At 43.5% G+C, this 26,197-nt stretch overlaps 2 protein-coding genes across 3 annotated transcripts in view; one reads left to right on the forward strand and one right to left on the reverse strand.

Moving 5' to 3' along the window:
- LOC130209096 (low-density lipoprotein receptor-related protein 1-like) overlaps window positions 1-26,197 on the reverse strand; it is an 85,118-nt gene that overhangs the window by 20,416 nt on the left and 38,505 nt on the right. For both annotated transcript variants that reach the window (XR_008834537.1, XM_056438657.1), the window contains exons 9-44: window positions 24,713-24,902; window positions 24,471-24,614; window positions 23,305-23,541; window positions 22,592-22,772; window positions 21,248-21,470; window positions 20,477-20,666; window positions 20,200-20,325; window positions 18,659-18,799; window positions 18,263-18,388; window positions 18,048-18,164; window positions 17,864-17,944; window positions 16,689-16,856; window positions 15,637-15,819; window positions 15,354-15,551; window positions 14,949-15,194; window positions 13,852-14,049; window positions 12,648-12,852; window positions 12,301-12,465; window positions 11,961-12,205; window positions 11,624-11,755; window positions 10,526-10,753; window positions 10,178-10,352; window positions 8,114-8,208; window positions 7,863-8,012; window positions 7,537-7,677; window positions 7,208-7,333; window positions 6,960-7,091; window positions 6,693-6,827; window positions 6,004-6,133; window positions 5,714-5,840; window positions 5,470-5,621; window positions 5,257-5,381; window positions 4,751-5,125; window positions 791-980; window positions 488-692; window positions 114-306 (exon numbers count right to left, since the gene is read on the reverse strand). Coding sequence is in view for 1 of the 2 variants with exons in the window: in XM_056438657.1 (XP_056294632.1) it covers window positions 114-306; window positions 488-692; window positions 791-980; window positions 4,751-5,125; window positions 5,257-5,381; window positions 5,470-5,621; window positions 5,714-5,840; window positions 6,004-6,133; window positions 6,693-6,827; window positions 6,960-7,091; window positions 7,208-7,333; window positions 7,537-7,677; window positions 7,863-8,012; window positions 8,114-8,208; window positions 10,178-10,352; window positions 10,526-10,753; window positions 11,624-11,755; window positions 11,961-12,205; window positions 12,301-12,465; window positions 12,648-12,852; window positions 13,852-14,049; window positions 14,949-15,194; window positions 15,354-15,551; window positions 15,637-15,819; window positions 16,689-16,856; window positions 17,864-17,944; window positions 18,048-18,164; window positions 18,263-18,388; window positions 18,659-18,799; window positions 20,200-20,325; window positions 20,477-20,666; window positions 21,248-21,470; window positions 22,592-22,772; window positions 23,305-23,541; window positions 24,471-24,614; window positions 24,713-24,902 (6,175 nt within the window). In the remaining variant the exon portion in view is untranslated. The remainder of the gene's footprint in view (window positions 1-113; window positions 307-487; window positions 693-790; window positions 981-4,750; window positions 5,126-5,256; window positions 5,382-5,469; window positions 5,622-5,713; window positions 5,841-6,003; window positions 6,134-6,692; window positions 6,828-6,959; window positions 7,092-7,207; window positions 7,334-7,536; window positions 7,678-7,862; window positions 8,013-8,113; window positions 8,209-10,177; window positions 10,353-10,525; window positions 10,754-11,623; window positions 11,756-11,960; window positions 12,206-12,300; window positions 12,466-12,647; window positions 12,853-13,851; window positions 14,050-14,948; window positions 15,195-15,353; window positions 15,552-15,636; window positions 15,820-16,688; window positions 16,857-17,863; window positions 17,945-18,047; window positions 18,165-18,262; window positions 18,389-18,658; window positions 18,800-20,199; window positions 20,326-20,476; window positions 20,667-21,247; window positions 21,471-22,591; window positions 22,773-23,304; window positions 23,542-24,470; window positions 24,615-24,712; window positions 24,903-26,197) is intronic.
- LOC130209099 (delta-type opioid receptor) lies at window positions 2,229-4,436 on the forward strand. The gene has a single exon (XM_056438661.1). The coding sequence runs from the start codon at window positions 2,993-2,995 to the stop codon at window positions 4,022-4,024; it is 1,032 nt and encodes a 343-aa protein (XP_056294636.1). The 5' UTR covers window positions 2,229-2,992; the 3' UTR covers window positions 4,025-4,436.

Raw genomic sequence — 26,197 nt, forward strand, 5'->3', positions numbered from 1 at the left:
ATTATGTACTTTAAAAACAATATCACACTGTCACAGACAGACACACACATACACACACACACACACACATATATATATACACAAAGCTGGATCCCACACTGGGAAAAACTCACAGCTATTGGTGTCGTTAGCCACAGCGACGATACCCATTGGCTGCTGAGGTATGTCGGCACGTAGCACCTTCATGTCTCCTCCTGTGTATTTGTCGGCCCGGAGCACGGCCCTCCTCACCCAGTCCGTCCAGAAGATGTAGTCACCGTACACGGACAGGCCAAACGGATGGACCGGCTCATTCTTCAACACCACCTGAAGGGGGAAGCACACCCACAGTCACAACCTCATACATTCAGGGATTTCCAGCCTAGCGACAGATAAACAAACTGTAATTAGGCAACCCGTAATACAATTATACTATCGTATATGTGATTTCATTACGCAGCACAATATAAATCGTGATTGTCTGCATGCGATCGTGTATGTTACTCACGTAGCGGTGAGTGCCGTCATACTCGCAGCGCTCAATCTTGTCTAGTGTGGCGTCAGAGAAGTAAAGTTTTTCAGAGCGGTGGTCGATAGCCAGGCCGTTCGGGGTTCGGATATCATTGCCAATGATCACAAGCACGTTGGAACCAGCCAGTGTGGCACGCATAATACTGGGAGACTGCTCATTCCAGTTGGTCCAAAACATGAGGCTGCGGAGAGAAGAAGAAAAAAAAGCCATGTGCATGTGAATTTCTTTCATTGTTTTGAATGCAAAGAGGTGTCGTGTGAAATTATTTATTATTTTAACCTCTGACACTCATCAAGGACAAAGGCTCTGGGGTGGTCATCGCCTGACATGTTGACCACGGTGTGCCTGTCAACGGCACCCCAGCGGCTCTGATCCACAGTGTGGCGGGTGATGGTTGAGGTAGTGTAGCTGGTCCAGTACAGCATATCCCAGCCCCTGTGGTAGGCCAAGCCCTCCACTGAACCAACACCTGAAACAAAATGAAGGAATAGAAAGAAATGTGGAATAGGGACAAGAAAGGGAGAGGGAGAAGACAGAAGAAACAAGAGGGGATGGAAAAGAATCACGTCAATCCCAGTTCTGTGTCAAAAAGCCAAATGTAGACTGTCTGGCAGCAGTTCCGTGTTGGCAGACTGCTGAGGGGCAGCACCGAGTCAGGCCTGTGGACATGACAGCGTGGTATTAATGACCAAGAACACAGTGTGATTCAAGGCTTTTATCCAGCAAATAGCTCACGATAAAGGTCACAATAACAGTTGCAGGCAGCCTTGCGTATTACTTTCCATCGCACTACCTCATCAACAGATGAGAAGTAAAAATATATTTGTTTTAGCTCCAAAGCCGTAGAATTAGTAAGAGGTCACAAAGGCCAGCGGACAGGCAAGAGTCAGCTAAGACGGAGAAACACAACGTTCTGTAGTGGCAGATATAGATCAGCTGCTCTGCTGGTGAAATTGTACAAACACACACACACAGAATATAGTAATAGTTGTCTTCTTGTTGCTGTTGCTGAACAGTGAGGGTCTGATGATTGCAGCAGCCTTTTCCAGGGCTAGGTATGATCTCACTCTATCGGCTCTTGCAGTAGGATCAGTGCGATTCACCACCAGGTGGGACACTTAACACGACACCTCAACATATCCAGTGAAACGCCGTGAACATCAATCAACATTTGTCTCGCTCATGGGAGGAGGCTGTGAATGAACCAAAGCAACTGGAGAGCTGAGCGAAGGCATGCAACGCAAAAACAACCCGCCACTGCTTCTCGTGCCCGTAAATCAATGCTCTAAAAATCAATGAGGAGCAACTTGAAATTCATTCGTCCCCATTTCCTCTTTCTCTGTAAATGAATTATAAAGCTCTAGTCTGCAGCTCTCTCTACTCAAATTCTTGTTGTCCGAAGCCTTTTGCTCTATTTCTGTTTACAATCCTTCAGGTGAGCTGGATTTACAGCTCTTGAGCTCAGCTGGTTATACTATATATATACACTGATAGCTTTTTATTGTGGTTATCTGCAGTATGTGTGATCGCAGTTTAGTGTTTGCTATCAGACCAGCAGTCAATAATTACCCAGATTTCTGAAGACAAACACATTTCTCTGTCTCTCTCTTTGTGTGTCATATCTTGGTGTGTTTAGGTGTGTGCAGGGACAAAATACAGAAAATATACAGAAACAATTGGCTATGGGAAAAACTTTGGCTCCATTAGTCCCTCCCACAGAGAGCTGGCCAGCCTTTCTCTCGCCTGCTCTATGATAATCAGTCCAGAGTTCACCTGCCGTTATCTCTGGTTCATCCTCTCTTACTGCCGAGCTATTCACCTCCTTTCATTTCCTTCTCTGCCAGAAGTGTGTGTCTCAGGAGATCCGTTCCTTGGAGGCAAGAGTGAGGCTGATTGTGGAATCGCTGAGCAAGGGTCTGATTGAGATGTCATATGGAGTAGCCGCCTGCTCTGAGGTGACAGGAAATCACACAATCCATGGCATTTAGCGCTCAACACTGGACGCTTTAACAGGAGATGGATGGAAAGCCCAGCAACTAAGAAATCAGGAGTGTGTTGACTTCAATGGAGGTGTCTGATCCCTCAGCTCATCCCAGGTGGAGCTGATTGCCAGGACTGGAGTGGCTTGATTCACATGCAGCACCTTGGAAGCAGCTTGAATTCGCCTATGAAAATGATCATTTGCTGGATATGTTTTAAAGGGGAATGTTAGTTCACAAAGTAGACATGAATGTATGTATTATATGCGTGTATTTATTCATGTAAATCACATCCACCGTTGATATTGGTAGATTTTTACCATCAACCTTTAAAGGGATGTTATTGGAATTTAGTATGCTGTAAACTGCTGTTGACCACAGTATGAGTAATGCTTCCCATTGGTATTATCAGTAGTTTTATGACCGACTTGAGAATATTAGACCCAACCAAATGCCAACAGTGGCAGTATGACTGGAAAACATCTCCATAACTGAAGGCAGGATGTTGCTGTTGAACTTTACGGGTTCAGAGGATCTACTGGGGAACAGCAGCAACACTGGGCTGGGCAATGTGGAGCAGGTCCTCGTCCCCATTCTAGATGGACTGATTCTGGTGCTGGGAGTTGGCGGGCACACCGTGGTGATAATGATTCTGTGTGGAAGGCGGAGAAATGGAAGGAGACATCTTGGACAGTCCCCTCAAAGCTCCATGACAGGCACAGGAACTGACATCCTCCTGCTGGCGCTGAGCGCTGCGGACCTGCTTTTGCTCTCCATGCTTCCCTTCCACACCGCTGCTATAGCCATGCAGCGATGGCCGTTCGGAGACTTCATGTGTCGTCTGGTGAGCTTCTTGGGATCGGCCTGCTCTTCAGCCAGCGCCTTCACCCTGGCCGTGCTGGCTGCGTCTCGATATCTGACCGTGGTGCGGCCTGCCAGAGCTTTCAGCCTGCTCTCCTCTCGCCGTGTGTCGATAGCTGCGGTGCTCCTCTGGGTGCCGGCCTGCTGCCTGGCTATTCCACAGCTGGTTTTCCGCTTTGTGGGAACCCAACGCCGAACCCCTGATAGCCTCGCTTGCTTTGCTTTCATTTACCACAGAGACCAGCTGATCTATGGATTGTTTCACTTCCTTGTGGCCTTCTTGCTACCACTGGTCACAATTGCGGTGGCATACGGCAGCATCTACATGTTCCTGTTGGGGAGGCAGCACGCCGGCAGGGCTCCCCAAGTGGAGCGTTACCAGAGCAAAGTGACCAAGACGTCGGCCATGTTGGTGCTGGCTTTTACCCTGTGTTGGCTGCCGTCCTACGGACTGACACTGGCCTTATTGGTGGATGAAAGCTCAGGGGCCACTGGTGCCTCTCCGCGCTACGGCCCCTTCAGTGTATTTGCGCGCCTCATGGCGACCTCCTCTACTGTGATCAACCCCATCCTATATGTACTGATGTCCCAAAAGTTCAGACAAGACCTACTGAGGCTCTTCAAGAGGGGAGGGCAAGGAGCCAGTGTTGCTATTGCTTTGGCAGCTGCCTGACAGTGTGACCATCAACAACGAGCTTGATACACCTGGACATCTGACACATAAACATTGGGCAAAACCTGATAGGAATCATTGTAAAACAATTATAAACTGGGCAGCTTTGCTAAAGACTCACCTGAAAAAATTGACACAATCATTACACTGATGAGAAAAGTCGACTTAACAAGGTAACCTCCACCATCTTTGCCTCCAGACAACATTCCCTGGTTGTCTAAACATTGTACAATAAGATCAAACCAGTCGCTCTGGGAGTTGCTGCTCCACGGGGACAGAGGGACAAACAATCCTGAATCATGTTTTCCTTGTAAAACTGTTTCAAGTAAAGGCACATTGGTAAAACATTAATGGTGCACCTGTGTTTTGTTGTGCTGAGATAAGGTCATCTGTGAATCTGTCGGCCTGTTTATAATAATATACACTCTGTTTTCATATCTTTCAATTTGTTTCTAGTTTGGCTACAGAATACAAGCTTTCTGGTTGTGTTTATGTTCTCTGGGAGTGTTTTTTAAAACACCGGTTTTGGGGTCTGATGATTACAACTACGGTTCTTTGTTATTCACCAAAAAAGTGGAGTAACCAGAAATAACTCTTGACTAATGATGTGAACAATATCCCCTTTGGGAGGGGAAATACACTGTAGATAAACTAGGACATAGGCTGGTGGAGGTTGACTGATAAAAAGACAGGTGGCTGTTAGACTCAATATGAAGGAATACTTACTCTCTACCACAGTCTTGCGGTCGGATCCGTCATCACTGATCCGCTGGATGTTGCCGAAGTGAATGTCGCTGAAGAAGATACGGTTAGCTCCCTTTCCTCCACCTCCTCTGTGGTCAAAAGTGAGTGCGATGACATTCTTCATGTGCTCGGGGTCCTCGAATGGTTTAATGGGTGCATTCAGGTTGTTTTCATCCGACAGGTGGACACTCTTTAGTATGGTGCGCTCTGAGTAAAGCAGGTAGCCATCGTAGTCACGGCAGCTGCAGCCGTCCTCAGCCAGCATGCCGTGAGCGCAGGCACATGTCCGCTGTCCATTGCCACGGAATAGACAAAGCTGCTGGCACCCGCCATTTTTGTCTTTGCACACATTTGTTCCTGAACACAGACATGAAATCCAATAAGTAATCACCAACAAATGTTATGAGACATTTACAAAGTATTTCATTCTAATTATTATGTCCAAATACAAAAGTAATTTTAATGTTTTAAACTAATGCCCTGCTTACCTTGCTGCCTGTCCCTGTTGAAAACCTTGATGTCTTTGAGCTGCACACCAATACCAGTCCTCAGAGACACAGAGTCTGTGGCGTTGTCCTTGCTGCCTCTCTTTATGGAGCCATTGGCATGTGTCCTGGTTCAAATGTTAAACAGAAATTAAGCCAGATGACTGAAATATTTGTAATCACAAATAAGTGACAAATGAGGGGGGTATGTCTGACCTGTCACTCCAGTAGATGTAGTTCTCAAACACAGACACAGAGAACATATCCATATTGTTGTTGGCCAGCACCACCTCCCTGTTCTCGCCAGTCTCCAGGTTAATGCGTTCAATTTTGTCTGTCCTGGCATCACACCAGTAAAGCAGACTCTCCTACATGCATACGAAAAGGAATTGTTGAGATAATGTTATGATGCAGTGTTCACTGTCTGCACTGTGTGAAAGAATGGCCCGTTATACTGCACCTCGTAGTCAATGGAGATGCCGTTGGGCCAGCTGATACTGGCATTGACCAGGACGGCCCTCTGAGTGCCATCCAAACGAGACCGTTCAATACGGGGGTACTGGCCCCACTCTGTCCAGAACAGGTAGCTACATGCACACACACACACACACACACACACACACAGCAAAGCACAGAGACAACTTCCTCAGTAATCAGAGACAACTTCCTCAGTAATCAATAATGAGAGAGATTACAGAAGCAGAAGCTACAGACAGCTACAGTAGTAATTGGAGTGTTGTTTCCTCTCACCCTTTTGCAGGGTGGACAGTGATGGCTCGAGGCTTGTCCAGGCCCTGGGAGATCACCACATAGCGGAAGGAGCCGTTCAGTCTGGCCACCTCGATCACATCAAAGCCTTGGTCTGTCCAGTAGATGTTTCCTGTAGAGCACGAAGGAGAACTATTCATGCCCTGTGAAACCTCCTTCTGGACACTTGAAGGGACTTTCAATGACCTCTGAAATAAATATTTTTTGCCAGGTGTCTCTTTGTTTTTTTTACTTAAACTTTTTTTTATTTGGACATCACAGTGGCATTAGAATCTGCACAATAACCAGATGCAGTGTGTTCAGTGCTAATACACTCTAATTTACAACACCTGACCACAGGAGGCTTTAAAAAAAAAGAGAAAATAAATTCACAACACAGACACAAAGTACAAGTGTGTTTACAGGGGTCTTTGGTGTAAGAACAATGTTGTTTCTCTTTTAACCATGATTAAAACATTAAAATTGTGTTCCACCTTCAATTCTGCTGGTAGACAGTTGATGTCTGCGTGTGTTCTTTGTGCATCTCTTTTCTCATACATTATCTTTAAATGAATCTCTTTTTATACTGCATGGTAACAGACAAACAAGCATGATAGATATACTGACAGAAAAAAGTGTTATCAGTTTATATGCCTGATGCTGTTTTTTTATGTGTCTGAGCAGTCTCTCACCTGCTATCCAGTCCACAGCGATGCCCTCCACCCTGCCGATGCCGTTAGTGACCACGTCCTCTCTCCAGGTCTGGTCTCTCTTGGCCCTGCTAATGGTGCTCAGGCCCATGTCCACCCAGTAGATAGTGTCATTGTCTGTGAAAACAAGTGAAACAAGAGGTGGACTGAGCAGAACTTTCCTTTACCCTCATTTAGTACATACTAAATGTGGTGGTATATTATTATTTCATGTGTGAGTCATGTTTATTGTTGTAAAAACAATCTTACCAGCATGGAAATCTATGCCCACAGCCAGGGATGTGCCTGACACTGGCACCAGGGCATCAGACTTGTCTGATGGGTCCAAAGGAATACCACGTATGCCTTCATGCACAGAGTACAGCAGGAAAGAGCCAACACCTACAGAAAAAAACAAATAAAACTCAAAGTTTTGAGTTATATCACAGGTGTGTCGTTTTAATCAATTCTTAAATCCATATTTGGCTAAATCAAGAAAGTGTATGAGTGTGTCCTACCCTCACACGACTGTTGCCCTGTGCGCAGGCTGTATCCCGCAGTGCACATGCAGGCTCTGGTGGTCTGGGAGGTGGGGAGACACAGCTGGGAACAGTCTCCATTGTTATTACTGCAGAGATTGGTGCCTGGGAACACAAAAGCACAAGAACAAATACACAAAACATATCAAAGAGGGGTTACAGAGACATAAACAGATGTGTTTTCGCATAGATAAACAGGCTATATGCAGCAAGCAAAACCGACCTTCAATGAGACAAGGACATATTTTTCTTCCCCTCATAAAAAAAAAAATGCACTTGCTAAGTAATTTAACTAAACAGCTCTGCACCTTTCTGCACAGTTTCATTGTAGATTTTCATGTGCATCATGGGGGACGTGCTGTTCCTCATGATTGTCCAGTTGCCACCATCCTTCTTGTCACAGGTTCCTATCTGGTCTGTTCCTTGGTCTGCCCACCACAACTTTTCTCCTAAAGGATGAAACAGAGGACAGGATGCTTAACAATCTCCATCAGAGCCCAACACCGATAGAGCCATCAACCTTAACTAAGAATAACATTTAAAGGCACACATACATCAAATATTAAAGTTATCTTATTGCAGAGCTGAGCTCTCTCTCCATACATTGCTGAATGATCACTTTCTGTAAACATACCCATGATTGCCAAAGCCGTAGCCTTGGTCAGCTTTCCCTTTACCCCGTCAAGCACTTCCAGTCCAGAGCCGTCCAGTTTACAGTGGTTGATGGTGCTGTTTCCTGAGCTGATCCAGTACAGCTGCTCAGTGTCAAAGTCGATGGAGAGACCTATGAAAACAAAGAGAGCGCTGATGATTAATGCCGTGCCCTGTCACTAGGGTGTGCTATATCTGATGCAGCCACACAAAGAAGGACAGTATGACACTCACCCACAGGGCCTTTCTGGCCGGTGAAGAGGACACTTCGGTTGCTGCCGTCCGTGTTGGCAATGCTGATGTTGTCCCCATCTGTCCAGTAGAGTTTCCTGAAAGGTTCCGGCAGAGAGAGAACTTCTAAATCATTCTTAAATCATAACTTTAATTCATTAATTTGCTGGCTGATCTTCCTGTCGTAGTGAAAAACTTCACCTCACCTCTCTTCTCCCATTTAAATCATAAATAAATCTCAATAATTTCTTAACTTTAGATATATCATATATATTTAATAATTGTGGCAGAATTCAGTTTTAAATTAAACTGAATTGCAAACAGCAGTCTAGTTACATTATTTCTTTACTATTGGAGTATTTAAAGTTGTATATTGTTATGTGCGTCATAACTGTTGTAGTAGTTTTTATAATTATGTTATTGGGTGAAAGCTGAGAGCCTTAGTTTACCTGTGGTCATGGTTTTATGCTAGTTTGTGGTTCTGTGTCAAATCTTAGAATTTTTTTCCCTCTTGAAAAAGTGATATTGATCTAAATAAGACTGCATGGTTTTACAAATGGGTAACTATAATACATATCAGTGTATACTATTATTATAATTGTAATAGGAATAGTAACAACAACATCCTGGAAAATCTATTGAGCATATGATCTGTAAATCATACCATGTGTGACTTCAATAGGAATGTTTTACACAAGAAATCCAATATGTTGTTCAAGTTCAACAGAGGCTGAAGAAGTTAGATGAAGCACATATATAGCTATGGAGAAACACTTCAATTCAGCAGCTGAAAAATTACTTCCGGCTCATCATTGCCTTCAACTTCCTTGCTTCTCGAACTGGTCAAAGTCCTCACGCATCATGCGGAGTATACAGGACAATGTGATTGTGTGTCACTGTATTTAGACTGTGTGCAATCTATGTTTAAAGGGTATCTATCCTCTCCCATCACCCACTTCCTGTTAAATCCCACCACATCCACCACACCCTCCATTTGTTTGTGAACATGCCTTTAAATAAAGTTTCTGCATCATTTAAACGCCCTCATTCTTATGTTTGTATATACACACACACACACACACACACACACATATGCAAGTTTGAGTTTGTCCCTCCCTGACTCTCGTTGCCCCCACCCACTCCTGGACATATTCTGGGCAGTGTGTTTGTGTGCCAGAAAGGAGACAGCCCCAGCATATGGATCCAGCATCTGCTTCCTATTTTCCTCTTTGCCAACAATGCTCAAATCGGAAACATTCCTCAGCTTAAGTAGGCTAAGTCTTTGAAAGCAGGAAGGAGCACACACAAAAACACAAGGGGGCAGAGATATTTCTTAAGAAAATATCCTTTCTTCATCCCGCTCAAATACTTTAAAAGCACACATATTCCTGCAGGACAGAACTAAATATATATAAATACAGATGATCTGTCTCTGCTCTGGAGACTGAGGAGGGACAGAGGCCAGGTTCTGTTGGGGGAGCTGAGGGGGATGAGGTTTCATGGGGAAGAAAGGATGGAAAATGGACATTTGCTAAACAAGGCAGGAGGGGACAGGATGTATGATAAACACTGGATCGGACATAGCGCCAGAGCCACAGAGACACTGGCAGTAAATAATTCATAGTCTATCTGACCGCAGCAGCCATCTTTCAAAAATAGAAATGGAGCAAGATGTAGAATGAGAGCGACAGAGGAGAAAAATGACACGAAGGGAGGAAAATTGGAACCACATCCTGAGCGAAGAAACAGTCAGAGGTCAGCGACCATCTAAACCAAACTACTCTGCATGTCATCGCTGACTGAAACAGAAGGAACCCGACAGCCAGACATCGCCTGAGTGTGTATAATTGTATGTGCGCACTTCTGTGTGTATGTGTTGTAGGTTAAAGTTGAAAACAGGAGGGTGTCTGAGAACAATTTCTGAAAGCTTCATTTTGACTTAGTGTGACAGCTTTAGTGCGTGTGTCTGGTGTGTGTGTAGTGTGTGTGTGTGTATTGTGTTGTATGTGAGTGTGTTGTGTGTGTGTGAGTGTGTGTTTCGTGGTTAGGTGTGTGTGGACGACTAACCCTAGTATTGGATGCAGCACTAGACAGTGAGGTTTGTCGAGGCCCTGGATGACAGCATTTTTAAAGGAGCCGTCCAGTCTGGCAACATTAATCTGTTTCTTATTGGCATCATAACTGGTCCAGAACAAGTTCCTGGACACCCAGTCCACTGCCAAGCCGTGAGCATTGGGCAGATCTGAAAAAAATGTATACAACATATACACAGAGCCATTAATCAGAAGACACTACCCTCCAAAGTGCAACATGCACTGCTTTGGCAAAACAAGTTTGTTTGAAAAAAAGCTCTCAATACTGAAAGCAATGAGCCTCTAGTCTGGTGTGTATTTTATTGTGTTGTCTCCTCCATACCAGCAGAGATCACAGTCTCAACTCCAGTCCCATTGATGAAAGCTCTCTTGATGGTCTGGGTGCGGACGTCCGACCAGTAGATACGGTGCTCCAGAGCATCGTAGTCCACCACAGTCACGTTGTCGATATCAGGCACGGTGAAGGAGATGATGTAGTTGTAATAAGGGTTGTCGATGTCCACCCCTCTTATCTCAATCTGGCGCGCATACAGCAGGAACTGACGAGACTCTGTAGGGTGGGGAACATGTTGACAATCATCCTTCAGTAACTCCCAAAACCTTCGGCCTTCAATGGGGGTAATCGAGAGTTAAATTGCAGCTTCAAGTCAAAAGTCAAACGCATGAGTGCACAGAAATGCTAAGGTTGTGGGGATCCGTGGTTGCAGCATGGATGGTTGCATCTGCGCATTATTCCTGCCACTTGAACAAACAGTTAATCCAATTACATCGTTGACTCTAATGACTGTGTCTGGCTGGCTAACTCAATAGCACAGCCATGACAGCGAGAGTAAATTCAATCAGTGCAGAGACGTTACAATAGCGTTGGTCTCAACAGTCCTATCATCATTTAACTGTGTGCAGTTTAAATGATAGGCAGGATGAGAGGGAAGGAGAGGGGGGGGGGGGTAATGACAGTGTCAGGGCTGCATCGGCTCGGCCAGACTAGGTGGTGGAAGTGGAGCGTTGTGTCTGATGCCTGCAGACTGGGGCTCTCTGTTCCATTACCCCTGAAGATAATAGAAAGTGCCTCCCTGGATACTAAACCTACACACTGAATACACAGGTCCGCTCTCACTTTCACAGACAGACACTTCAAGGCTGTCGAAGCAATAGCAACTCTTAGTGAAAAAAGTCTAGATTGTTTAATTCTCTTTCTCTCTCTCTCTCTTTCTTTCACACACACCTCTCTCTCTCTCTTTCACACACACACACACACAACCACACACAATAAATAAAGATTCCAGTTACGATACACGGTGGCATTGGGCGTTCAACTAGCCAAGACAAGCAGAGGAGGAAATTGTCTGCTTGCTCAAAAGGGAATCAAAGAGTATGTTCATAACAGAAACTGCATTTATGTGTGTGTGCTCACGCTTACCATAACACGTGCTTTTGTCAGGGCTCAGCTTCATTAGGTGAGGGCAGGCACACGAGAATGTCTGATTGTAGTTGATGAGACATAGATGGGAGCAGGGATCCTTGCCGTTTTTAGCTGCACATGGGTTAGGAGCTAGGGAGGAGGGAGAATGGAAGAATTATTCAGAATGTGGATTTAAACCATCTCACAGCATCTCATAATGAATGTACTAGTGTGCAAGGAATAACTAGTTGCTTCTGTAGCTATATTGACAAGCTTTTCCAAGCCCTAATTTCTAAACAACACTTTTAATATACGCGAGCATGTGTATGTTCGTGTGTAACACCGTGCTTCTCACCCTGTGGCTGTCTGGATGGATGGTAGACCTGAAGGTCAAACGGTTGCGTGTTGGTTCTTTGGACCACAGTGACGTTGCCTCCTGTCCACTTGTTTGCCTTTGCCAGCGTGTTGGTCCTCCAGTCCGTCCAGTACACCTCCCCGCCATACATAGTGACGGCAAAGGGATGTGACAGGTACTCATGTCCCCTCAGAACCTCGATCAGCCCAGAGCCATCGTACTTGGCTGAATAAATGGCATCGGACCTGCATATAGCACAACTGTTCAGTTAATTTCTGGGTATGACTGAAGGACATGGAATGTGCATCAAATGAAGGTGTTTGTGTGAGTGTGTTATGACCTGGCATCAATCCAGAGGATGCGTCGCTCCAGATAATCCACAGTGAGTCCATTTGGCCAGCCTCCGTTGCCAGTTTCCTTATGGATGGTCTTCCTGCCTTGTCCACTCATGGATGCAGCTTCAATCCTGGGCAAGCTGGCATCCCAGTCTGTCCAGAAGAGGATCCTGCAACATCATTACACAACATGCAGTTAATAAAAGATTATGGTGCAATGGGTTCATGGTCAGTGTGTAAAGCCAGCTACATGATCACAAAAAAGCAACCCTTTAAATATGCCTTTAAATTTCATAATCATTTATTGTAAATGTGTTTTGTTTGATGTCGGCAGGAGGTTCAGTAAGCATACCCATCCCGGGGATCCAGGGCGATAGCTCGAGGGTGCTCCACCGCCCCAGCCAGCAGCGTGGTCCTCATGGTGCCGTCCAACTTGGCCACCTCGATCTGATCCAGGTTGCTTTCCACCCAGTAAATGTTTCCTGCTATCCAGTCCACTGCCAAGCCCTCGGGGGTAGCCAGCCCATACTGGATTACCACATCGAAGCTGGTTAAAGCTACGAAGGACACATTTAAAGGAAATTGTAAACATGTTTTGTATTGTGTGTCTTTTAAACTGTCTTACCTGACTTGAAGATGTCATCCTATCCTTTGCCTTTTGGAATGTGGACTACAATGGAAATGCCAACAGTATTGAATATTTATCCCTGAATGTCAGGACACTTTTGATTGTTTGTGAAATCTATTTCACACAGTGGAAAATAATGAATTTCCCGGATGTTGTTGCATCATCCCTGTGTGCTTAAAAATGCTAAGAGAATTCTGATCTCATCATATTTCAACTTGCTACTCAGTAAAATAAAGATACCCTCAGGGTGCTTGAGTTTCTTAATGAATTTCCACAGTATTTCAACATGTATGGATAAAAGCTTCAAAGGCTGGGATTTGCTGATGGCAACATTTCAGATTGCACTGTAACCCGAAGCAGTGATCCACTTTGCTTTAAGAATTTAAAAATTATGGAAATGTATTTAAGCTATTAGGAATCAAAGCTAACGTTGAATAAATCTGTTATTCCTTTATTCAAATTGTTAGCTATGTTTGGGAATAATCACATGTCTGTACGATAAATGAAAACATAAATAAATACAGTAACGGCTCAGAAGGGGGTGTGATACACAAGAGAGAGAGTGTTTTTGGTGTCTTGCTGGGCTAAAGAGACACATTTTTCCAGCCTCTTTCTATCCCTTTCATTTTCCACTGGGTCCCTAATCAGAGGGACAGGGCTAATTATTTGAGATGAGTCATTATCCTGTCCGAAGCGATGAAAACATACATTCACTGTATGAAGGCCATTAGCTTCGCAAAGGAAACATGGCACAGAACATGCACACATGCTAATGAAGAATACTTGGGTTGCTGAAAGCTCTGGAAGAATTCTAGATGGTGGACCATTATTTTACATCTAAATGTAAAATATCTGTGAGTACCGAACATTTAATCCTGTATGGTACAAAAAGTATTTTAAGCATATTGATTGTGTTAAAAATGCTCACCGCCATTCTCGGACAGCTTCCCACGATAGATCTTGTCCTCAACCACATCAGTCCAATAAAGGGAGCTCTCGCTGATATGGAAGTCCAGGGCAATGGTGTTTCTCAGGCCCGGTACCAACACACTGAACTCTCCTTTATTCAGATCAATGCGGCGGATCTCGTGGCGGTTTGAGAAAATGATAAAGGGCTTGAAAGGATCTGTGGAGATCAGTGAAGAACAAAGTATGATGTAAAGAGTTCAAACCCTTGTTACTCAAAATACTGCAGAGCAGCTCTGCTTTACTGTATGGAAAACGCTGTAGCCATGTTTCCCTGCAGTGAATAGCTTGTCCAATGACAGAGGGGCTGCGTTGAAAGTGGCTCTAATCCTGGGTAATTAAAACCCAGAGTAAATAAGACAGGAGTTATCTGTACCTAACAGACAGCCAGATGAATGACAGGGTGCTGGCGGCTAGCCTCTAAGACCTGGCAGTGAAGAGCACAATCATGAATTCATGTTGCCTCATTGGCAAGTTGCTGCAGGGAGATAACTATATTCTATATGTGGATGATAAAATTCCAAGCTGATTTACCGTGAACGAGCAGTTTCCGTTTTTTACATCTGACTTTAACAAAAAGCTGATCTGTTCTTCACTTTATTCTTTAATAGATCCAATTATGTCTTTTTAACAACAACTACAACAACGACAACAACAACAACAAATAATGACAGTTAGAAATCAAGGCCCTTATCTTTTTTATGTTTTCTTACTCATTTACCCATGGGAACAGTATTTAAGCTCTTCCTCTTTTCTGTCTCCAGTGCTTTGTCTAATGTCCAAAGAGTATCACATTTTGCCAGACTGAGTCCTCTCGAACCACAGTTTCCTGCTTGGGTTGGCCTATCCTTCAGTTGATCCCAAAGACACACCACATTTCTGGATTCTGCAGTCTTGAACCCAGATGAAGCCCAGAAACCAGTAACTTGTCTCGTATCCTCCCTAACTGTACATATACCATCAATCAAATGTTACAACTCTTCACTGATGTCTCTTGCCATCCTCTGATCCTTCCTGCCCACAATCTCCCCCTCTTGTTCCGTTTCCCCGGTCCCTTACCCGTGCTCTTGCAGTTCTCCATGTCGGGCTCCAGTTCCCAGCCCTCGTAACAAGAACATTTCACACTGAACTTGTCCTGTTCGCAGCGTTGACTGCACTTAAGGTGTTTGGCACAGAAGCTCTGGATTTGACAGGTCTTGTTGTCGATGCCTAACTCCATACCCAGTGGGCATGAACAGATCAGCCCCTCGCCAGGGGCCACTGTGCAGTTATGGCTGCAGTCGCCGTTGTCAAGTGAACACAGGTCTGTAAAACAGAGAAAACCAGAGAAGGACTGATTTATGGGATAGCTACACAGAACTGTTATCAAACCCCTCTGAGGACAGGATTTTAAGAAGCAGACTTTTACTCACTGTTATGGCGTTCTATGTACTGAAATGCAGCCTGAGCACTGTTGTCTCTTACCGCAAAGTTTCTCATCAGAGCCGTCTGGGCAGTCATCAGTGCCGTCACAAAGTTTTTCTGCAGGCAGGCAGATGGTGGAGTCGTTGGCACACACATGATGAGAGAGCTTACACATCAGCGCCTCACAGTTGTCCTCGTCGGAGTTGTCCTCACAGTCGCTGTCTCCGTCGCACACCCAGGCTTTGCTGATACATCGTGCTGAGGAGAGAAGCTCGGGTTACTTTCAAAATAACTCAATTTAACTTCACGTACTTCTCGTTCATTTTAAGTAGGGTCCCCTCACCAGAGTCCCTGCAGCCAAACTTGACAGCCGGGTCGCACATGTGTGTGACGCCCTCACAGTTCTTCTCGTCGCTCAGGTCCATGCAGTCAGTGTCTCCGTCGCAGCGCCAGCGCAGGGGGATGCACAGTCCATCCATACGACACTGGAACTCATCTGTGTGACAACCTCCTGGGGGGCGCGTGGCTGTGGAGGGAAAAGGGTCATTAAGACTCAAAAGTGACATTGTCTTTAACCCTTGCCTGCATTAATCAAATCAGGACACACAGCCTTGAGCATAGACAATGTACAACATCAAAAGACTGTGAAAACAAAAACTAATGAGCTGTTTGTTGGAAATCTGGATGGCAACAGGTCTTAGCAACGGGACAGACTGAACAGATCCAAGTATGCATTCACAGGGTCTTTGCTTTAGTCATGAACACCAGCTGCCAATACATCATTTCTGTTCTTGATTCAATGTTGTAGATAATTATAAGTAGGTATATCTTAACAGTTATACTATGTCTCACCAAAAAACTAGGGAGAGTAATGAGATGCCAGTGTGACTACTAGGGACTAACATCAGCTACAACTTATAATATTGACATGTTAATAAAGGTTCTTCTTGGTCACTGGGGGATCACGTTGTCTTGAATCTGCAGAGTACTCATTACATCATGTGCAGCTTCTTCAGGCATTTTCATGTCCAGGTGCACTTAGCGAACCCAAGGCACACTTGGAAACAAGTTGGGATCAAGAGAAATCCATTAACATGCATTATTTGTGATGGGTATCAGTCCCATCAGCGGCAGCAACTCATATTTATGATCATGTTATCTTGCCACAAATCATTACTGAGATGTAGTTTGATGCACCATCAAACTATACCAGGGTACTGTGTTAATAGATTTTATACTGAACACATTTAAGTTATTTTGAGTTGTCTTCATTGCAGGATATAGCATCCTCCTGCAGATGTAATGCAGGAAGATGAAAGTCAACACTGATGCAAAACCAGCCCTCTTTGAGAGAAGTTGTGTGCTGACTAGCGGTCACAGCTGATCGGCACTGACCCTGATTGGTGCAGTTTGCGTGTGTCTCGTCGCTGTAGTCCCCACAGTCGTTATCTCCGTCACAGGTCCAGTAATCCGGGATGCAGCGGCCACTGTTACATTTGAACTGAGCACTGGAGCAGGAGTGACTACAGCCTGCCTCGTCACTGTTGTCCCCGCAGTCATTATCTGAAAGACAAACACAGTCAAACAACACCCACTCTCCAGCATTATGAGGCGCCCACTGCCTCAAAGGGCAAATAAATATTCATATCAATATGCAGAAAGTAATTGCTTTTCTTTGTTTTCCACAATTAACACAGTGACAGAGAAAACAATGAAATACAAATGAAATAGAGTCTGAGAGATGAAAGTAAATAATGACAGAAACTGCATAGATCACACCATGCACCACGAGGGAATGTACCAAGCACTGATACATTGAGCTTAGCAGCAGAGCGTCATATTTTAAGCACTTTTATACCCACACTAATGTAAAAGGGCAAATTGCTGTAAATAAAACCTTACCAAAGCATTTAATTTCATAGTAATCAGGGAAATACAATCTATGGTTTCACTACTTGTTATCATTCAGTCTGGCATTCTATTAAATCTATACCGAATTAAATCGTTTCATTTATCTGACTACACTTTTTGACTGAATAATGTATTATGAGATATCAAATCTAATTTAGCTTGGAAACCTGTGTGCAGAAGCCTACAGTAAATGAAAGCAGTATTGGCCCTTATTGGCCTTGTTTAATGCAGAAAAGCAGCCCTAACGTCTGTGAACTAGTCCTAGAACGAGGCTAGCATCATGGCTGTTGTGGTGCATGTTGATCTATGCACTAACCGGTCAGGTTTGGACAATTCAACTCATCAGAGCCGTCCGCACAATCCTTTTCTGAAAGACAGAACCAACGGAAGACAGCAGAGTGGGCGAAGAGCACAACAAAGTACAACAAAACCAAAAACACAGAACAACAAAACCAACAACACAGAACAACAAAAAACAGCAGAAACAGTAAAGGTAAAAACACAGAAAACGTACGAGGTGACAAAAAAAAGAGTGTGTGCCAATACGAGGGTGGTGGCAAAAACATGCACAGAAAACCTGAGACAAAGGAAAGCGAGTGGTCGCAATTGTAAATAGACATAGAGGAGACGAGGAGGAGAAATACAGAGCGGACACGAACCATTATCACAGCGCCAGTTTATGTTGATGCAGCGTCCGTTGTTGCAGGTAAACTGGGTGAGGGGGAAACATGTGGGGTAGGCTGTGGACAAATCTACAGTTTAGACATTCAATATTAAAACAAGCTCTAATAACAGCCATAAATCACACTCCAGCTAAAGACCAGACCACTGAAGTTGACCAACCACAGGATGCAGGTTCATCTGACCGATCACCGCAGTCATCGTCCAGGTCACATGTCCAGGAAATAGGGATGCAGCGCCCACTGGCACATGAGTATTGATTAGGCGGGCAGGTACGAGCTAAAAGACAACACAATGGAGCACATTTCACATGCGAACGACAAAAACAACAAAAAAACTGTACGACTGTGGCGCGGTGAGTATGCTTGTTTGTGTACCTGAGCAGGTGGTGTTGGATTCGTCCTCATCGTTCCCACAGTCGTTGTCCCCGTCACACAGCCAACGCAGAGGGATGCAGCGGTTGTTCTTGCACTTAAATCGGTCGGTAGGACAGGTGTGCTGGTCTGCAGAGAAGAGAGCAAGCATTGAAGGGCAAGAAGAAGAAAACAACACAATAGTGGAGAGATGACAGTTTCAAATGAGTGAAAAAGAGAGCAAATATTCTAGTTGTTTTGGACGGGCGTTTGAGAGTGTTTTTATAGATCCACAGATATTGCTACACACACTGACAGTTCCAGATATGTAAGAGATATGCAAACATTACGGAGTTAACCTGTGTGTGTGTGTGTGCGTGTATGTGTGTCTCTCTGTGTGTCTCTCTGTGTGTAACTCACGGCACAGATCTGGAGCCTCGTCACTGTTGTCCAGACAGTCGTTGTCTCCGTCACACTTCCAGCGCTCCTGGATGCAGCGGTTGTTTTTACAAGCAAACTCCCCCGGCTGGCACTGAGGAGGGGGTACATAAGACGGATTGGCTGTGGAAGGAGAAGTAGAGGAAAGGAGGAATAAAAGGAATGTAAAATATGATTACATCATGCAAAATACAGTTTTGAATGATCACAAATGGAGGGTTCGTGGAATAGAGATTAAAAGAAAAGTATAAATTCATTAGTGAAAATCCACCTCTCCTACAGTAGACTGAAGCTGAGCTGTAATAATTGCTTTTCAAATCTACACATGCACCATAGGGGTGGAAAAAATAACAAGATAACCACGGGGAAGGGTAAACACATCCAATAAACTATTACAGGTGCTGAAAGTAAGGGAAGAATGCATGTGAATGCCAAGACACAAAACCTGGTACTTGAGGCACAATTATTGAAACCACCAGCATATGTAGCCTATCCACAAAGCATGGTAAATAAACCATAGGCATATTGACTGATTTACACAGGAATTCTAAAACACACTTTTTTACAAATAACTACACACAGTTATCTATATGAGACACAGCCTTCAAAACTACAAGCATTTGTGTTGTTTGCTAAGCACTGCACAATTATCAATCACCTGCACCCTGATGCAGAGTGAAAACACCAATTAGATTAATGATATGCTGTATTTTGTTTCACATTATAATGCAGTAACTATGTTTATGTTTCGTAATTGTGTCTGATACTGTAATGTGTATACGTGTATAATTGTGAAGACAAAATGTGTTTGTTTCCCCATTTGTGTTGATAGTCTATACTTCCAGAGGGCTATACATCAACATGAGACTCTAGATATTAATGTCTTATACGAAGCACATCAGTGTTTAGTTGGCATATAATAAAATAGCTATTTATTTTGTGCTTGTGTGTTATGTTGTGATTAAAAAAATACACGTTTTAGAAGACTTTAATGTTTTTAAAGATGTGTTTGAAGATGAAAGATAATTAGTATTTTGTGTATCTGGTTTTGTTTTTGTGTGTGAAGAGGGCCCAATTTAGAGAGATTGTGTTTAAACATTTGAAAATATGTAATACTGTGTGCCAATATTTAGTTTGAGTCTTGATCTTCATTGAGACGTGATGTCACAGCGATGGCTTTTTTTAGTGTAATATTGGATTGGATATTATTTGTATTTTTTAGCAGCTTCCGGATGGTCAAAATACCAGGAATAACTTCATTATTAAAAGACAGTATTTAATGCAGAGTTTGGATTAGGCTGTGTTATGCAGGTGCTTCTTTTGTTGCGGCCAGCCCCAGAAATGTCTACATTTTTTAAATATTTTTGTTAGACAGTTACAACAAAACACACAGTCAGAGTCACACAGCTTGACTCATCTTGTCCAACATACTGGAAATCAAACCTATGTTTAGCAGAACAAAATGGGTGCCATGAGAAATACCTTTCACACACACTCAGTAGCACATACAAGTTTGAATTTACCTTTGCAGCTGGTGTTGTCAGCTGGGTCTAATATTTGGTCTTCTGCACAGGCACACTGCCTTCCTCCTGGAATAGCCAGGCACAGACTGCTGCAGCCGCCATTGTACACACGACATGCATTAGAGCCTGAGAATGAACAAACGGGAATGTGTTAACATGCGGCTCCTTCAAACAGAAATTAGCACCAAATATGCCTCAATAATACAATAATACTGGACAATCATAATTAACATGGTTTGATAGATGAATTATCTATTTGTAATGCATTTCCAGTCACCTTGCTGCTGCTGAGCGTCGTACATGCGGATTTCAAAGATGGGCGGTCTCTCGTTGCGCAGCAGAGTGGTGGTGCCAGTGGTGGTGTCCAACTTGTAAATGCTGCCACTACGATACTCGTTCCAGAACAAGAAGTGTTTATAGTGGCACAGACCAAAGGCGTGGTTCAGTTCCTGACCTTCATACACCGTCTGATGAAAAAAGCAACATAACGGTAACGTATGCTTTTAAAAAAGCACTCCGTCTCAAGAATAACTGCCCAAAACATGTATGTATTAATTTATGGTGACAATAAATGGATCTTCCTGATTTTTACCAGTTAACATTTAAGTTAATTATGCTGCAAATATTGTAAAAAATAAGCTTCAAAGCAATAGTGGTACTTTAAAGCAGAACACAAATATATGTGGCCCTAAAATAGCCTTTTCTTTGGTATTCAGAATATGCAAATACATATTTTTATGTCAACCATAACATACAAAATATGTAATGCTCAACAAATTAAATATAACCAACAGACAGGCTAGAGAAAAAAAAATACCATAAATTTAGCCACAAGGATTGACCAGTATTATAAGGGCTCAAGCCAACAGACTATGGACTGCATTGAGATGGACCACCCACAGTCCTCCATTGCTGTGGAACGCATTCCTATTTACTGTCGCTTGTCACAGCTCGTCATGTCAGAATAATCCTCTGCCTTGATTCCTGTGAACCACGCTGCCTTTAGCCTGCAGTAAAATAACACTGATCATGGTGGGCGAGTGCTGACCTTGCGCTCGGTGCTGTTTAGGTAAACCATCTCAATCCGGTCGTAGTAGGCGTCCACCCAGTAGAGGATGCCCTGAGGGATGTCCAGGCTGAGCCCGTTGGGCCACAGCACCGTTTTGCTGGTCAGGAACACGTTTCTGTTGGAGCCGTCCATCCAGGCCCGCTCAATTTTCCCTCGCTTGCTCTCCTTCGGGTCCTCCTCCCAGTCTGTCCAGTACATCCACCTGAGGAGGCAACAAGGGAACTCTCATGGGTACAAGCACTGAATGAAATGTGATAGCAAGACAGAAAAGGGATAATGTGTTGGTGTATTTTGAAGGCAAGGACATTTTATCGGGTAGCCCTAAAAAACAGCATCCTGTGAGGCGGCTCTGTGGTGTTTTCTATGGAGATCTGCCCACAGGCAAACAAATGTTTGCCACCAGGTACTTTAGCACCTGTCAATTTCTTCACTGCTCTAGCCGCAGCCTGTGATTACTGGCTGTCAACAACACTGTGCAAGACTCTCCCCCCCCCCCCCCACACACACACCTCCCTGCATGAATATGACTGGCATTACAATTTCATTTTTATTTTTCCATCCGTCTGCTTCTCTTCCTTTTCTTTCTCCTTCTCCTCCCTCTTCTCAGTGAGCCTGATTGATTACAGGCATTAGTGGAGGCGAGTGCCTTTCCCCTGGGAAGTGTGTGGACACACATCACCCTTCCGCTTGCAATCCCAAAAGTGTGTGCGTGTTTATGAGTGTGTGCTTCTCAGATCCCAGGAGGTCATTACCAATAAGACAAATCCATGCACGGAAAGATTAAGCACTATTTGAAAGAGTGCAAGACAGATATGGGTGTCTGTTGGGGAGCAAATGACTATGTAATGCACACAATGCTCCATCTGTTTTATTAAATAGCATGTGATAAGTGAAATCACAGAGAACATTTCAGGGTGGTAATGACAAACCACATAGATGTGATGAAAATGATAAAACTCTTTCTGCTGGAAATTGTGAAGAGACACAGACAAGAGAAAAAGAGGGACGCAAGTGGTGTATAATAAAATCAATAAACAGCTCATACAAAAGAAATAAGACAGAACGAGAGTGGACAGACTTTGCTGAGAGGTGGGTGACAGAGCACTTGCATCATCAGAAATAACCAATAATCATTTGTGTTGCCTTACCACAAATAGTCTCAAACAGACACGCAGGCATCATACATACTGCCACCTCAAAGTCAGCATGATTATAACTGCTGCCATAACCTCTCAACTCTTAATCTTGTTCAATGATCTTTATTTTCTTTCTGTGGAACAAAAACATCCAACCCTGTCACTGACCCCAATCTCTTTCACTTACCCGTGCAGAGGATCCACAACAATGGCTCGGGGGTGAGTCATTTTTCCCTCGATGAGCGTTTTGCGTGTCTGTGAAGCCTTTTCCAGCCGAGCCACACTGATGGTTTTCTTCGGCCCGTCATCTGTCCAGTACAAGTTGTCAGCCATCCAGTCCACAGCTATTCCCTCCACTGTGTGGATTCCTGAGACAAAACACAGACTGTCGGGGCGTGTCGATGCTGCAATTAAACCTGCTTCGTCTTTTCAGAAGTGGAAACCGGGATTTACATGTTGTACATTATTGTATGTAAGCCTTGATTTGATACAAGATGTCTGCGTTCGATTCATATAGCTCATTGAAAAACAAGTATTCTTATCATGTAAATGTTTAAATGCCAACATTTGTTGAAACAACTAGTCCACGACTCAATGGGATAACCTGGATAAATAAGGGTTAAACAAGAAAATGTTGTTTGTGTAAACAAGATTCTGAGCTTAAGAAATAATTTAAACGCCTCTGGTTTTTTTTATCACCTGTTGTAAACCTTTGTGTACACTTTATGAATTTGTGTTCAAGTGAAAATGTTTGCCCTGTTTTTACAGCCAGTACCTGCACCAACATCCTTAAAACTTGAATGTGATTGTGCATGTGTAACTTCCAGTGTCACCTGGGAAAGAACTTACAGTGGAAAGAAGTTTTAAACTTTTTTTTCCAATTAGTTGTCAATACCCTACCTTCCTTCACAATGGTATCTCTCTCTGTTCCATCAATCTTCTGTCGCCCAATGATGTAGCTCGTGGCGTCGGCAAAGTAAATGAACTCGCTCTCAGAGTGAAAATCCAGAGCTCTCGGGTTCATCAGATTCTCGATGGGGATCATGTATTCATCTGGTACTTTGGCGTTCATGGCCATGCCCCTGATGACCCCTGGGCGACCTTTACCATAGACCAGGAAGAGCTCATGCTCAGGTTCTGCAGCAAAACAAAGAAAACAAAAGTCTGTAGCTTAGTTCTGAATAGTATTTAAACACAATTCAACAGAGGCAGTTAACACTAAACTTCTTTCACCCTTTTCCCTTATATCCTGTTCTTCTACAATTTATGTCGCCTTTACTTATAATGATTATGTCATTTGTCAGGAGGCAGATCAATATAATGCTATTAGTGGTTGATATAATATCAAATCACTTCTATCAAAAAGCTGAATCAGCCTTTCTGGGGCAGGTCAACAGAGAGCTGGAGACTCAGACTAAGTTATGTGTTGCTCAGCTGCTTTGTTCAGCCATTCCCCTTTCTATGGCCCAGGGGAGAACCACATCCCTGGGTCAACCTTGGCTGACCTTGACTTGAATCACTGTGGCTCCTGACGTAATACTTACAGTTATGCTGCGTGGACACACACACTTGTGCTGAATCTACAGTGTGCTACAGTGCACTGGTTCCCAGCCTGTTTTGACAGATGTACCTCCACAGCATGATGGGCCCAACATCGAAACTGATATTTAATACTTTAAATTCCACAAAAGAAGATATTGCTACAATATGTTTTCATACGTCTGAACTGTCACTTTGGTCAAGTTTTATATTACTACCACTCTTAACCATTAACTGTAGCTAACTATTTTAATGATTTCCCTTAGGCTACATCCAGCTAACAATTTCAGCTGTCATTGTGTTTAGATAACTATTCCAACTGTGTTTTATAATTGATAGCTTTCTTCCTTGCTTGCTTGTTCATTCATGATGATATTTCTCTCTAAATATATAGGATTGCTAACTACTTTTAGTTGTGTTACAGCCTCCTTAACACTTCCTTGTTTTCGTATTACTTGAGCTATTTCAAGTTAGATAATTTGTTGAGACATAATTTTTTTTTAAATCCCATTTATAGTCCTACTCACTTTTGCAGGACTTCCCGTCACTGCCCAGGCTAAATCCGGAACGACAGCGGCAGGTTCGGGTCTTGTGGCCGTTCCCCAGCAGACAGATGTCCGAGCAGCCTCCAGCCTTCCCAAACTGGTCCACCTCACATGCATGGCTACGTACTGGACACCAAGAAGGTGGACAATAAAGTCAGATTATGTCAGATAACATTAGATCATATACAAGTGTGCATGTTTCTGTGTGTGTGTGTGTGGTCTACCTGGAGGCTGGCGTCTCTGGTGGTAGACGTGCAGTGCTCCTCCCTTGTCCACCCTGGTCACGACTTGGTAGTCTGTGCTGTTGAAGCGGTTGACCCTGATCACACTGGTTTTAGGCTGCATGTTGGCGTTGTCTGAGTTGGTGGCATACAGGTAGTTTTCAAACACAGTCAGTCCATACAAGTGCTCGATCTTGAAGAGGAAAGATGGAAAGTGGGGAGATGATGGAAGGGTTGAAGGAAAGAGAAAAGGAGAGGAAGATGGTATTGAATCTAATGTACAATCCTGGCTGCTTGCTTTACTCAAATGACTTATTAACTATACATGTAGGCTGACTGACTTCATGTATAGTTTAAGTTTTTCCATAAATTCCTTTTTCTGACACTGCCACTGCTTTGCTGTGCCTCATGAGAATACGATACATTATTGTTTCTACAGAAATACTCTACCAGAGCCATATTTCTTGAGCTTGTAAAGAGCTGAATATGCTCTGGTAAAGGTTGTGTACTCAAAAATGTCATCAAATGTATTTCATGTGCAAATGTTCCTGAAGCACAATCCTGCCTCACCTTAATACAGCATAATGTCTTTATGCAAGCAGAAAGACATGATGATGTGCCCTCATATGAAACTAATGGACCACGAGGCATTTTACTTCAGTAAGTTCAATATTTTCCATATTTGGAAACCTCCGAGTCTATGATAAGTATTTCTATCATGGCTCTGTTCCGAATATCCGAAAGTTTCAGAGATTTTCTTTTGTAATTTTTCTAAATCTTTTTGAGTGAATGCAATGTAATGTAGAGATGATGATTAAATTGTTACTTTTACTACAAATAAACCATGTGATGTGTTTGCCCTCTTTTTGAGATGTCCTGATACACAATTTTAACGGCCACCTTCCTTTGGCTCAGAAACTAGTATTTCTTGTGGTACAAAGTGGTATCATAAAATAAAATGATGAAGTGTTTAGCAGCAGCAATGCCTGAGAAGAACCAGCAAAACTTCCACTGCTCAAAATAGTCAGAACTCATGGGGACAAACTAGCTTGTATATTGACAAAAGCAGGAAGCAAAGCAAGGCAACACTTTCAGATCTGGCCAGTGACTCGGTGCCCCAAGAGGCTGTGTCAGCAGCAGCAGCCTAAAACCCTGAGATGGCATTGTGGTCTATCTCAGGCTGCTTGGAGCCCGCTGAGCCACAGAGAGACACAGCCAGAAAGATAAAAAGGGTTATTGTCATAGGCTGAAGGGCAATGCCCAATGAGGTTATACGGTAAATGGATGCCTATCAGCTTCAGACTGTAAGGAACCATGACTGTGCACTTTGTCACATTTACTCACAGATCCAGCCAAGATAAAACAGACCAATGGTAGCCATGAGTAGAAAAAAGTGACTATTCACATCCAACATCAGAATTTAATTTGTCCAAATCGGATGCATATGCAGGGTCTCAATTAGCAGGCATGGACTTATTTCTATCATGG

This window comes from Pseudoliparis swirei, chromosome 18 (assembly GCF_029220125.1).
Source record: "Pseudoliparis swirei isolate HS2019 ecotype Mariana Trench chromosome 18, NWPU_hadal_v1, whole genome shotgun sequence".
Classification (NCBI taxonomy): Eukaryota; Metazoa; Chordata; class Actinopteri; order Perciformes; family Liparidae; genus Pseudoliparis; species Pseudoliparis swirei.

Coding starts and splice junctions, on each gene's coding strand:
- LOC130209099 (XM_056438661.1), top strand. CDS start 2,993: ATGTTGCTGTTGAACTTTACGGGTTCAGAGGATCTACTGGGGAACAGC.